The sequence below is a fragment of the Schistocerca nitens genome, chromosome 5, assembly GCF_023898315.1.
Source record: "Schistocerca nitens isolate TAMUIC-IGC-003100 chromosome 5, iqSchNite1.1, whole genome shotgun sequence".
Lineage (NCBI taxonomy): Eukaryota > Metazoa > Arthropoda > Insecta > Orthoptera > Acrididae > Schistocerca > Schistocerca nitens.
In genome coordinates, this window is record NC_064618.1 from 227,893,746 (window position 1) to 227,909,119 (window position 15,374).

The window sequence follows — 15,374 nt, forward strand, 5'->3', positions numbered from 1 at the left end:
ATTGGTTGGAACTGTTCTAGGTAGACTTCAACGTTCACTCTGATGTTGCAGACTGGTAGAATGTGACATTTCTAGTTGAATGAGAGTACATGTCCAAATGGGACTGAAAATGCAGTTAAGGACATTCAAGAAAACTGTTCTGCAGTGCTAAACGCAATGTCAAAAAAGGATTACGATGACTGTTTCAAAAGACTCTTACAATGATTTCAGCTTTGTACTGATTCAGGAAGGAACTATTTCGAATAAATACAACAATTTTGTGAACGTAATCCATGAGTTTTATTTTTCATAGCCACGGTCCTATGGGAACTGGGACACACTGTGTAACCAGTAGCCAATGGGCAATGCTGAGTGTTGTTGCACAGAAACCAAATGGCCCACTAAACATCTGCAGAAATTTCAAAGTAATGGTTAAACTTCAATCTATTAGTGACTCATACCCTATTCTCAAGCCAATACAACGATTTAAAAATTAGCTGTTGGTGTGTACTTTTCCAAACTGAATCTTGAAGTAGCACACTTGCAAATACATCTGAACAAAGACATATGGACATTTATGGTGATAAATACTACATTTTGTCTCTACTACAAAAGTTACCCTTTGGAACAGCCAGGGCACCAAGTGTATTCTAGCTGTATTTAGAACAATTAATTTAGAGAGCTCCAAACACCTTGAAGTACCTAGATGACATAATTGTCTCAGGCACAAATCCAGAGGAATTCTTACAGAATCTGGAGTTTGTTTTCAAAATTATAAAGCAGCAAATCTGATATGCAACAAAGACATGTACATCTTCTTTCAACGTGATGTGCACTACTTGGGACACATACTGTCTGCACACGGCATTAAACCGGTGCCACTGCTGCAAAATACTGACACCATTAACAACCTTCTGGCACTCAATGACGTCAAAGCAATTACATGCTATATTAGGACAAATAAATAATTATAGAAAGGTTTATCCTCATGCAGTTTCCATCAGCGAACCACTGCACAACTTGTTACATAAAGGCATCAAATGGAACTGGAACAGTGAATGCCAACATGCATTTAACAAATTAAAACTATGTTTGTTTGATGCCACATGTCTTACAACATATCATTTGAACAATAGGCTCACACTTGCTGAAAATGCTACAGACTACAATATAGGTGCTGTTCTTTCACATCACCATCATGGTTTTGACCAAACAATTGTTTTCGTTCCGAAGACTCTGACAGTGGCACGAAGAAATTACAGGCAGATCGAGAAGGATGCTTTCGCGATTATATTTGCAGTCAAGGACTATATTTATGGATGTCAATATATCCTCCTCACAGACCACAAACCTTTAAGGCTATTTTTGGATTGAACAATACTGTTTCTACAAGGGAAACAAAACATGTGAAGCATTGGGTGCTACCTCAGTCGAACTGCGACTATGAAATTACATTAAGGTCTACAGCACAACATGCAAACACAAATCTGCTTTCACCTCTGCCAACAGGGTAAGATAACAAGTTCAACTAACCAGCTGACATCTGTTTTTCAACACATATCAGTAGTCAAGACACTGAAAAATTTCCCAGAAACTCATATTTAACTGCCAAACATTTACCTAAAGAACCTGTTTTGTCTAAGATAAGTATATTCAAATAGAGTCATCTAGTAATAAGAAGCTTCTTAATCAGCTAGAGATTAAATCTTCCTGGAATACGAGGCATGCACTTATAGTTACAAAGGTGTCATCCTGGTACATTCAGAAGCATGTACAGTATGAGGGGCTACTACACACCACTTAAATCTAAGGTGCTACACACGCTAGATCCTTGCCATTGGGGCATAGTTCCAATTTCAATTTATTGCTCGTAACATGCAATTTTACATACATGTGTATTTTCAACTAAGTATAAAGTTTTTACAATTACAATTTTTTTTAGTTTACATTATTTATTATTACATTATAATTCAAGATAAACTCAAGTTATAAGGGCATTTTTGGACAAGCCACTGCTTGATTTGCTTTTTAAAAGTATCCCCTGTCAATATCTTAACTTCATTTGGTAACAAGTTATTAAAAACAGCCCCTTTCACATAGCGACTTTTCCCTGTTAAAGTTAATCTTCTGTTAACCGTATGAAAGTCTTTTCTATGTCTAGTTTCAGAGTTGTGAATATCCATGTTTCTTTTTGTGATCTTTGAGTCTTCTTTCAATAGCATTATAGTTTCTAGTATATACATGGCATAAATATTGTAGGAGTTTGCAAGAAGTTCCTGGTTTTACTTTTGCTATGATCCTCAAGGCTCGCTTCTGCAGTATGAAGGCTCTTTTCATATTAGTTAGGCATGTCCCACCCCACAGTACTATTCCATAAGACAAGAAAGGGTATACTAATCTGTAATATACAGTCCTTAGAGTTACAGAACTAAGATATGGCAATAATCTTCTTAATAGATACAGACTGGGTGTTATTTTTTACAGACATAATCAGCTTGCTGCTTCCATGAAAGTCAATCATATATGCATAAACCCAAGAATTTACAATCTGTACAGGTTTTTGGTAGCTCTGTACACGTTTTTGGTAGAATTTCATCAATCACAGTATTTTGTCTGTTTGTGCCACTTGGTTTAAAATGAATAATATTAGTTTTTTCTATGTTTACTTTTAGGTTGTCTCTTTCAAAGTGAACTCTTGCCTTTTCAACAAAGTTATGTATCTCTTCAACTAGGCTGGGCTCACTGACTGCATAGCAGAACCAGATGTATCATCTGCATACATAGTGAACAATTGCTTATTGTCAAGAGAACTTGAGAAATTACATTTGAATAGGACTGGGCCAAAAATAGAGCCCTGAGGAACACCAAAATGTATATTTCTTATACTTGACCTTCTCCTCTCCAGTATTTCTCCATTAGTGTATATAATCTCCGTGCCCTGCTGTCTACCCTTCAAATACGTTTATAGCAATTGCATGAGTTTTCCAGAGACACCACACTGCAACTTTTGATAAGAGCACGCCACGATGTACTCTATCAAAAGCCCTTAAGAGGTCCAAGAATACTCCTGCTGTTTGGGATTTTTCATTAATTTTTTCAAATACATAATGGACAAATTGTATTGCTGCTAACGTGGTACTTCAACCTCTTCTGAAACCATGCTGGAAATCACTTAATATGTCAGCATCATTGTAATGTTCCACGATTTTTTTTTTTTTTTTAAATATTATTTTCTCTATCAGTTTGGTGAAAGCTGACATTAGGGCAATGGGTCTGTAGTTCTGTATGTGCTTTGTTTTCCCCATTTTGTGTATTGGTTTAGCTACAGGCAGTTTCAACTTGTCAGGGAACGTGTCTTTGAGAACACAGTTTATTAGATGAACTAGTAGTTTCATTAGTTCATGTTTGCATTTCTTCAATAGATACAGAGAAATTACACCTAATCCCACTATTTTTTGTTTCTGAGCTGCAATAAGTTGCAGAATGTCATTTGTGCTCACTGCGGGTAGTGTGCTGCAGTTCTCTTTGTTACTGGACTCAAATGCATGCTGTTTATTCTGTTTCATTAAGACATCATTTTCGACAGTACCTACGAAGTAACTATTAAAAATATTGCTGATTAGTTCATACCAAACACATTACTAGAGAGCATTGCTACTGGAAAAATATTGACAAAGACACTGAAAAGATGCTGGCTTGCCACTTGTGTCAAAAACAGCTTCAGCTCTGCCACAACAATATTTTTCATGGCCACAGGCATCAAAACACAGGTCATTTAAGAATACTTACTTGTCTGGATTTTCAAGTCACACATGATGAAGCAGGTTCAACAGACAATAGAGTGCTCTATTGATCTTCCTCTCTCAGCACTGAGCCACTACAAATTATGCACATCTCCAGCACATAAACTACATTGCAGACTGCACTGTACATTAAAGCCCATTTTTAAGCCATTCATGCATCAACAAGCCGAGCTTCAGCAACAGTCACAACCCAAATTTTTTAAACTGAGTGATCCAGTACTCATTTGAATGTATAAGTATAGGAAAAAAACATTGGTACGAGGTATTGCCAAAGAGAAGCTCAGCAATGTAATGTTCAAAGTTAAATGCTCAAATGGAGTTGCAACCATAAAAATCATTAATGAGTCTTGTAAGAGGTGTTCAAAAAGAAATGAGCTGGAGGCATAATTACAGAAACCAGTACATGCATGTTAGAAGTATTGACCGTGGATGTTGAGACACTTGTCCCACTGTGAATGGCTGTCTCATAAAATTCCTAGGGCTGCGATGTTAACCAGTTCTGCATGTACAGCTGGATGTCATCGTCCAAGTTTAATCGTTTGCCCTTCAAAGCCTTTTTAAGAGGACCAAAAATGGCATAATCACAGGGAGAGAGGTCCGGACTGTATGGAAGGTGACCGAGAACCTCCCATTTGAATTTCTGCAGGTGCGCCGTGACTGTGTTGGCCGTATGAGGCTTTACATTATCGTGGAGCACAATGACCCCATGGGTAAGATTGCCTGGTCCTTTTGACTTGATCGCTTGGCGAAGGGTGGTTGAGGTTTGCGAGTAATGCTAGGCATTCACTGCTGTCCCGTGCTGCAGGAAGTGAATCAGAAGGAATGAATTTTTGGTCCCCATAAAAAGGCTCTGAGGGGCAAACGATTCAACTCGGACGACGACGTCTAGCTGTACGTGTGGAACTGGTTAACATCGCAGCCCTGGGAATTTTATGAGACAGCCATTCACTGCCTTGTGTCACAATGGGACAAGTGTCTCAACAGCCAGGGTCAATATTTCTAACATACAGATACTCGTTTCTGTAATTATGCCTCTGGATCATTTCTTTTTGAATGCCCCTTATACCATACAGAAGAGACATTGAGTAGACTGCCATGCATTTGAGTTTTCAGGGAAAAAGGCCTTCTTCCAAATTAGAAAACGCACACACATTAACCCAAACACAATTCACAAACACATGAGCCGCTGTCTCCAGCCACAGAGGCCAAATTGTATACAGTGGCTGCGATAGACGCCATCTGTGGTTGGTGCGGCTAAGGCAAGAGGCTGGGGTGGGGAGAGGGAGGGATATCGGGGTAGGAGTTGGGGAAGGCATAGTGCTGCTTGTGGAAGCAGGTAGGGATGTGATGGGGACAGAGTGGGGCTGTTAATCAGGAGTTTGAGGGGCAGAGGTGGGAGTGGAAAAGGAGAAAAGCAGAGGAGGGGAAAAACACTAGTGGGTGTATTGATAGCTTGAACATGAACAGGAACGGGGACAGGCAAGTGAAGACCATGGGGGTTACAGGAATGGTTATCAAAATGGAAGCTGACCTTTTTTTCCAATTTTCGTTGTCTAAAAATGTACCTGCAGCTCACATTCAGAAGTCAAATCCTAAGCAAGTTCTGAAAAATGGCGCCAGAAGCTAATGTAAGTAATTATTTTAACATAGAAGCCACTGTGTTAGTGTTTTGAGTACTGAATGTTAATTATTTTTTATCATACAGGAAATTCAAATTTAATACTGCCCGTCTTTGAATTTAGCAGTTTTCAAATATTCATAGCAATAAAAATAAATCTCTTTACGTATACACCATCAAAACAGACGTTTTTAAGAAACTTGTGGGAGTTGGAAAGCAAGGTAAGTACAGTTTTACATTTCAACAGGTCCAGCTCCCTTCAGAAGCTGTCAGCACATGTCAATGGGCATCGAGGCATTTCTCAATGCTGGCAATATTCATGATGTAACAATAAAAACTGCTTCATTGCCTTAATTTAACTACATATTCATGAGTACAAATGAGTTGCATATTTGAACAGGAACATCCTTATAAACGAGCTTTTATGAAACCTTGTTACTTCGGTGAGATGTTCCTACCATAGCCGATGATCAATACGAATCATATGTTATCCGCAATGCAAACAATGGGCGAAACTTTCCCACTGCACCAACCCCTCTACTCTAACTTCAATTGTGTTTCTTCCACTGATCCCTTGGCCAGCGAGAGCAGTGCTCGCTACAACACTTGCAGGTGGTACAATTTGGTTTCATCCTTTGTTTCCATCTACAGTAGTACTTTTTCAAAGTTCCATGTTTAGTCTACCATGTGTTCATCATACTACAAAGCTGAAAAGACAAGTGATGTCTCTCACTCACAAAACATGCAATTGTGCTGCAGGTCAGGAACTCATAATTGGCGAGTGTAACATTAGAGGGTGGAAACAGGAAAAGGAACAACTTTGTTTTTTTCCAGCAAAAGAAAGACATTTTACAGGCCAAATCATGGCCACTATTGTACATTAGAAGTTGTGCTGGGTGCTTTGTTAGGGAGCAGCGATGGAAGTGCTTATCTGTGAGTCTAGAAATTATCCAAGTTAAAGCACATAAAGTCGCTTGACATCAAAAATTTCAAAGGTAGTCGGAATTGGGATTTCCGTTTCATGAAACAATGGGGATTTTCTATTTGTTGGCGCACTTCAATTGCACAGGAGATGTCAGAATGCTACACAGAAAAACTCATTGAATTTCAATGTTTCATATTCATATTCAGACAGCACACTGAAAATAATTATTATCTTCTTGGTAGGACAGGTAGTGCAGATCAAACTCCAGCATCTTCTGACAGGCCAACAAATTACATAGTAGAAGCAAAACGGAACAAAGATGTCAAGATACTGTCCTTAGGAGGCGAAAAGTAGAACTTGTCTGTCATGCTTGCTTGCACAGCTAATGGCCGTAAATTGCAACCATTCATCGTTTTTAAATGCAAAATGTTACCAAAATCCGAAGTACTTCCAAAAAGCGTTATTGTACATACTAACATTAAGTGGCTAGCACACTGAGGACTGTTATTAGAGTGGCTTAAACTTTTAGGGCCATGTCGTCCTAGTGTCTAGCTCGGTTTGACAAACATGCACGAACTAAGTCTTTACTGTAAGTATCAATCTATCTTTTCCTATACTAGTGTACTAGATTTGTATGCAGGATCTACTATATCAGCTGCAAAGAGTAATTTAGTTGAAGCTAAGACGGAAAAGGAGGAGGAGTTTAGTGTTTAACGTCCCGTCGACAACAAGGTCTTAAGAGATGGAGCAGAAGCTCGGATACAGGAAGGACAGAGAAGGAAAGCACCTGCCTATGCCTCTTAAATGAACTACCTGGCATTTGCCTTAAGTGTTTTAGGCAAAACACGGAAAATCTAAATCAGGATGGCCGGACACAGTTTTGAACCCTCATCCACCTACATGCGAGTCCAGTGAGGTAACCATTGTGCTACCCGTGTGGGAGGGTAGAATGGACTTGACTATAATTTCAAGAGGGATGATGTCAATGATGTAAGGATGTAGAGGTTTATCTCATGAGGGGTAAGATAGATACTGCCTACAGGAAAATTAAAGAGACCTTTGGAGATAAGAGAACCACTTGTATGAACATCAAGAGCTCAGATGGAAACCCAGTTCTAAGCAAAGAAGGGAAAGCAGAAAAGTGGAAGGAGTATATAGAGGGTCTATACAAGGGCGATGTACTTGAGGACAATATTATGGAAATGGAAGAGGATGTAGATGAAGATGAAATGGGAGATACGATACTGCGTGAAGAGTTTGACAGAGCACTGAAAGACCTGAGTTGAAACAAGGCCCCCGGAGTAGACAACATTCCATTGGAACTACTGACGGCCTTGGGAGAGCCAGTCCTGACAAAACTCTACCATCTGGTGAGCAAGATGTATGAAACAGGCGAAATACCCTCAGACTTCAAGAAGAATATAATAATTCCAATCCCAAAGAAAGCAGGTGTTGACAGATGTGAGGATTACCGAACAATCAGTTTAATAAGCCACAGCTGCAAAATACTAACGCGAATTCTTTACAGACGAATGTAAAAACTAGTAGAAGCCGACCTCGGGGAAGATCAGTTTGGATTCCGTAGAACTACAGGAACACGTGAGGCAATACTGACCTTACGACTTATCTTAGAAGAAAGATTAAGGAAAGGAAAACCTACGTTTCTAGCATTTGTAGACTTAGAGAAAGCTTTTGACAAAGTTGACTGGAATACTCTCTTTCAAATTCTAAAGGTGGCAGGGGTAAAATACAGGGAGCGAAAGGCTATTTACAATTTGTACAAAAACCAGATGGCAGTTATAAGAGTCGAGGGGCATGAAAGGGAAGCAGTGGTTGGGAAAGGAGTGAGACAGGGTTGTAGCCTCTCCCCGATGTTATTCAATCTGTATATTGAGCAAGCAGTAAAGGAAACAAAAGAAAAATTCGGAGTAGGTATTAAAATCCATGGAGAAGAAATAAAAAATTTGAGGTTCGCCGATGACATTGTAATTCTGTCAGAGACAGCAAAGGACTTGGAAGAGCAGTTGAACGGAATGGATGGTGCTTTGAAGGGAGGATATAAGATGAACATCAACAAAAGCAAAACGAGGATAATGGAATGTAGTCGAATTAAGTCGGGTGATGTTGAGGGTATTAGATTAGGAAATGAGACACTTAAAGTAGTAAAGGAGTTTTGCTATTTGGGGAGCAAAATAACTGATGATGGTCGAAGTAGAGAGGATATAAAATGTAGACTGGCAATGGCAAGGAAAGCGTTTCTGAAGAAGAGAAATTTGTTAACATCGAGTATAGATATAAGTGTCAGGAAGTCTTTTCTGAAAGTATTTGTATGGAGTGTAGCCATGTATGGAAGTGAAACATGGACGGTAAATAGTTTGGACAAGAAGAGAATAGAAGCTTTCGAAATGTGGTGCTACAGAAGAATGCTGAAGATTAGATGGGTAGATCACATAACTAATGAGGAGGTACTGAATAGGATTGGGGAGAAGAGGAGTTTGTGGCACAACTTGACCAGAAGAAGGGATCGGTTGGTAGGACATGTTCTGAGGCATCAAGGGATCACCAATTTAGTATTGGAGGGCAGCGTGGAGGGTAAAAATCGTAGGGGGAGACCAAGAGATGAATACACTAAGCAGATTCAGAAGGATGTAGGTTGCAGTAGGTACTGGGAGATGAAGAAGCTTGCACAGGATAGAGTAGCATGGAGAGCTGCATCAAACCAGTCTCAGGACTGAAGACCACAACAACAACAACAACAATGTCAATGCTACAGCCATTAGGTGTTTTTGTTTTTTAACAAACTATTGAAGAGCAAACTTAAAATATGTAAACACAATGGATAACGAAAAAAGAAGATGGATAAGTAATGCCTACAGGGCGTGTTAAGTATGCAAGGTTGTCTCAAGTGTGTGAGAGGGTTGACCAATCTTGGAAAAGTATCAAACAGTCCAGCCTTGGATAGTTCTGGCCAACATCAAGCCATTGCAGGACTATAAGAACACAGGAAGTAACATATCCTGCCAAGGATTCTCCTGCATCTGGAACCACTTTCTACAATGATGGCATTCCAAACTCTGAATCTACTGCCAGCCAGCCACGTCACTCTCTCAACTTCCACCTCTGTGTGAGCCAATTTGGGCATTTTCACCTGTATGTACCTTCCTTTGAAGGGGGTAGGGGAAGAGTGGGGTGGAGGAGTGTTGGATGTGTGTGGGATACTGCAACATGGTATGATTCCAAAGATGAACTGTCAATCTGTCGAAGGTAGTACGTTTCTGCCAACCATAACAGTACCGACAACAGCACAACCAGAGCACACCAAAAAGTTATAAATCTAAATTGCACAAAAATTTGAATGGAATGATATTTAAAGGTGTGGAACAGTCAACATAAAATTGGCCCAGAAAATGTTAATCAATCTGACTTGTAAAGGCAATACACTTACATGAGTGCACGAAAGCAGATTGTCCAAGACTGTATGAGGTTTTATACAAATTAATCCAGCTTTTTCCTTTTTATCAGTCAATACACAGCAAATTAATTAGTCATCAAGTTTCAGATCCTGCAGCAGTAGACTAGTAAAATTAAATCAACTGTCAATTGTTTGTCACTTAGTTGTGTTCCATTCTGCAGGCACGCTGGTTGGGAAAATTAAATGTTTTTTGTTACTACACTATAAAAAGTATATAGTCCACCATATCATTCACTTTCTTATGCACTTGAAGGACTGAAAAACTTTCTACATAAATCTTCACAACTAGTGCTGCACTCCTTAATTAAAAACTAAGCTAACTGTTTTCTTCTAAAATACTATTAAACACATAAGTAAAATAAGCAAAAAATGCAATTATAAAATGAGATTTAGGTACCCCTTCATCAACTGTGATGCCTTGAAATACGCTGCCATAGCCTGATCATGTTCATTCTCAGTAGCAAAAGAATGACCATATGCCAGCCATGCTGGACCAAAAAGTTTGTCAAGTGTAGTAGCTTTTGCCAAGTACCTTCGAGCTGGATCACTCTTTCCTGTTGAAAAAAAAAAAGGAAAACACATTCTAATATTCTATTTATCATTAAGGAAGCTGTTTTTTTTTCATTAATTAAAACACTTAGATGTGAACAATGCTGTGCTTTAAGGATCTTATAGAAGAAAATTAAATAATGTTCAATGGTATTAAATAATATTGTGGGATGGGACTAAAAATGTTTTATAGTTTAGTTATTTATATGTTCCAAGAGGCATAATTGCAGCATCTGGTTATGAAGCCAGTTTTACAATTATAAATTGTTTTTCCTCCTCAAGTTAAAGGAGAAAATGTTGAAGCATTGATATTGGGTTAAACTTCACTGACGCAAAAATTATTACATCTTATTTCATTTTACAACATACTAGGAAAGTAAGGACTGTGAATGTGTTCACTGATGACACACCTTTTGTTGCTCGTGCACTGAAAAAGTTTTTGCAATAAAACAAATATTAAAAACAAATATTCAAAACCATTGAAAACATGGATGGCACTATCTTATGTAACCCACTTTGAGTAACATATCAAACTGGCTAGTATGCTGTTGGTCACTGCTTGCTGCACCCACATATGATGAAGTATATTTTCAAACTGAGCCCTTTTCTTATATGTAGCGTCTACATAATTTTGTTACTTGTATTTAAATATTAGTTTGACAGATGCTTAATTCAGCAAGTTTTTTACATTAGAGTAATACTTTATAAATTTTCGAACAATGTAAAATCCAGGATGGAATGTAACAATATTATGAAAAGGGAAGTTGCTACTCACCATACAGCTGAGCTGCAGATAGGAACAACAAAAAGACTCTTTTACACACACACACACACACACACACACACACACACACAACTGCAGTCTCAAGCAACTGAAACCACACTGCAAGCATCAACACCAATGCATGATGGGAGTGGCGACTGGGTGGAGTAAGGAGGAGGCTGGGGTGGGGAGGGAGAGGGATAGTATGGTGGGGGTGGCAGACAGTGAAGTGCTGCAGGTTAGACAAAGGGCAAGGGAGAGGTGGGGGACGGGGTGGGGTAAGTAGCAGAAAAGGAGAAAAATAAAAAGACTGGGTGTGGTGGTGGAATGATGGCTTTGTAGTGCTGGAATGGGAACAGGGAAGAGGCTGGATGTAAATCATATGTTTACTGAACTTAGTCAGAAACATAAGGACACTTTTCAAGATTTATTGAAAAGTTTAGAACTTAACACTGAGAACGAATGTAATAATGTAGAATATGAACTTATTGAAAAGTTGGGATCTTTTGAAAACATGTACAATATTAACTATAATGATGTAAGGCAGGGGTTGAATGCTTTGAAAGAGAATGTAGACACGCAGAATGAAGTAATGCCAGTCATTCAATCGCAAATTACAGGTGTCAATACACGGGTAGATAATGTAGAAAGAAATTTCGAAGAGAAAATAGCTGACTCTGATATTATAAATGTAATTAGTTTGCAGGAACAATTTGGAAAAATTATAGATCAAAAGGTTACCGAGAGAATGTCATCCGGAAACATATCGCCTATTCCTCCTTCTGAACTCAATGATACCAGGAAGGATATGGACAACCTGCGGAGAGGAATTATACTTATCCAAAATAAAGTAGAAAAAAGGGCAACTTCACCTAATGCTGTATTAACTAGTGAAGTGGTGACTGATTTGCAATGGGGAGCTAATTCAAGGTTATCTAGGCAATTCCCTAAATTTAAGCCAGACGGAGAGGTACATCTGATCCATTTCTTAAAGAGATTTAACCAAGCTTTACCAAAAAATTGGGAAAATTCCAAGAAGAATGAATTTGCTGTGGGGTACCTTCTAGAGGAAGCCTCAGAATGGGTAACAGTAAATATTGAGAATTTTTCCTCTTGGGGAGACTTTCAAAAGAAATTTAAAGACAAGTACTGGTCTGCCAATGCTCAAGAAAAGTTAATATCAGATATATGGGACCCAAAATATTACAATAATACTTGGGGTACTATAGGGAAATAAAAACTTCCTGGCAGATTAAAACTGTGTGCCCGACCGAGACTCGAACTCGGGACCTTTGCCTTTCGCGGGCAAGTGCTCTACCAACTGAGCTACCGAAGCACGACTCACGCCCGGTCTCACAGCTTTACTTCCGCCAGTATCTCGTCTCCTACCTTCCAAACTTTACAGAAGCTCTCCTGCAAACCTTGCAGAACTAGCACTCCTGAAAGAAAGGATATTGCGGAGACATGGCTTAGCCACAGCCTGGGGGATGTTTCCAGAATGAGTCTCGGTCGGGCACACAGTTTTAATCTGCCAGGAAGTTTCATATCAGCGCACACTCCGCTGCAGAGTGAAAATGTCATTATAGGGAAATATTTCGATTGGCATTTAATACAAGAAGGAAAAAAAGGGGGTGGGGGGAATACAATGTAAGGGATGTAAAATTGTATATCCCCCAGGGATGTTAACATTCTGAGTTAACGGGCGGAGTAATGACCGTCAGATCCCGGGTTGTTTACGGTGTTTTCCAAAATAGTTTTCCTGCGCCAAATTCCTTTATAATCTAGAACTATTCTGTAATCTTATTGCTTATAAAACCGGATATGACTGTAAAATAGAGGACAACTTAAGAGAATCACAGAAAAAGTGATATCTACACGAAATAAACTGAACAGAGTATTATATTTGTGGAAAATATAATATGACTTGACTAGCTGAACAATTGTTATACCATAGTGTACAGATTTTCTATTTTGTATAGAGTATTTTATACCTTTTATGAGATGTGATATAGATGGAAGAGTTTGTATAAGTTTTGAGAGGGGTGGGTATTGTAGCTAAAAGCATGATTCACAAGAACAGATAAATCATGACTAACATAAAACACACATCACATCTTTCAAACAACCCTCGCAAACAAGTGTGCCTGATTTTTCATCATTTGCCGTTTCCATAAGGTTGCTAGGATTTCCTTCAGGGACCTCAAAGGGTGAAAGTGGGACAAGTCCGTTCTGCAGGGGCCGATTTAACACCAGACCTCCTCCGGCGTCTCACTTAAGTACCTGAGGGGTAGGGATCCTGGGAATGGGGGGTTGGAAGGGTTTCCTGTCTTAGGGGCTATCTTCTTTTTCTTCTTCGATCTATTTTTTCTTTTCTTTCTTCTCATTTGAGGACCTGTCTATTTTTTCCCTTTTTTCATATTCGCAAACTTCTATTGCTGAAATCCTTCCTTATTTCCATGTTTTCTAGAAACCAAAATCTTATCTTTAAATAAGAAGGCAAAGAAATCAGACTACATGAAAACCCATCCACTTATACACAAATATACACTTCTACACAAACATTAAATTACATAAGACAAAGCCTGTCACAATGTGAGAACTGCCAAATGTTGTAGGGAAAAATGTGTGTACATATGGAGACATGCACCTATTTACAGGATCTATGGCGGTTCTACATTGAATTTACATACAAAGAGGTGCACATAAACAAAGAACAGTCACAGTTCTAAATAGAGATTAGAATAGGCACAATGAACTGATGCGCAAAGAGAGACACAAACATATTAGTTTATGGAACAAAAATGCTACATAATGAACAACTATAAAATAGTAATGAGTAATGGACAAATAAGAAAGAGGCATGAGCAAAAAAAGAAAACGGAAGTAAGAAGAAATTAGTCATGTTGATCATCAAGAAACATCAGTGTAATAAATACTCTGATGAATTGAAGGATAGTGGGACGTAAATAGTAAATGTAGACATAGTATGTATTGAAAATAATGAAGTTGATAAGTTGAGGAGGACTCTAGGAAGTAAATGATATATTACAGAATGAATGCAAAGTTTAAAATAGATTTATATCTTTACCAGAAGATACTTAATTATGGTATACATATAAATGTATACTAGGGTAATGAAACGTGAGACCTACTTGGAAAGGATAAGCTGGGTGTACCCAGCATTCACTAAGTATAAAGGGCAAGCATACCTACGTGGCCTAAAAAAAATAGGGCTGTTTTGTAAGGGGCGTACCTACCAGATTGGAAAAAGGAAGTGCTCTCATTAGGTCAACCCAAAAGCAAGGAATAGGTGCTGATCCTAGGAGAAGGGGGCAGTATCGTGACAAAAGTCACAAATTTTATAGAGATTATTCTGGGAAGTGGGAATTCTATGAATGTCTATCATTATTATGTTTCGTGGAAACATACGAGTGTCAAAAGAACACTTTCATTTCGTCCAGAGTTCCTCCAAGCAACAAATAATGAAAATAGTACATACTAGGAAGAAGGTAGTACAAAAGGTAGGAATAGAAAATAGATTACTCATGTGTCATAAACACCTTAAGTTTATGACTGGGGAGGGGGGGGGGGGATAAAGAAAAGAAAGAGTCCTCACAATTATTAAAGCTGGATAAACCATGAGTAAATGCTCATGTCTTAATAACAAAGTAAAATAAGAAAGGAGTAGAGAAACAATAAGCGAAAGACTGTTCAAGAGAGGACAGAGAATAGTTATTGGAAGGAAAGATATGTATATAAACATATGTAAGAAATGTATACTGTTAAGATATGAAATGTTATTTTGAATATTATTTTCATAATGATTATGTATAAAATATTGCTTGTTCGATCTGACAGGGGGGGTGGGGGTGGAATATGTAGTGATTCGAGAATTTCTGTGTAAATTCTAGAAGCACTCAGCCTATTACCACCTGGAACACACGATATTCTGGCTACAAGTGTGGGATGGTAGAATCCTACCTACTGCGCATCACGTTTGTATGTGCAGGTTTAAAATCAGTCGCGGAAAGAAATTAGACACAGTGGACGAACGGCACCGACAAGTACCTGTCGGGCAATCCACAGATGTTTTAGTGAGGGTACAAGGAAGAACCATGGAGCTTATATGCAGCTCTGTGCTTATTGTGTCATTGACTATTGTTATTAAAACAAAGAAAGTTGAAAAAGAACTCTTGGAAACTCTTGACGTAAGCTTGCTATAGGCAAGACTTATTTTCTGAATCATATTAAGAAAATTTATGGTA

The 15,374-nt window shown here is 38.5% G+C and overlaps 1 protein-coding gene across 1 annotated transcript in view; it reads right to left on the reverse strand.

The window, feature by feature from the left end:
- The window catches only part of LOC126259408 (cell division cycle protein 16 homolog), a 204,768-nt gene that overhangs the window by 42,572 nt on the left and 146,822 nt on the right, over window positions 1–15,374 (reverse strand). Inside the window, exon 8 of the mRNA XM_049956185.1 lies at window positions 10,195–10,351. Coding sequence (XP_049812142.1) covers window positions 10,195–10,351 — 157 coding nt within the window. The remainder of the gene's footprint in view (window positions 1–10,194; window positions 10,352–15,374) is intronic.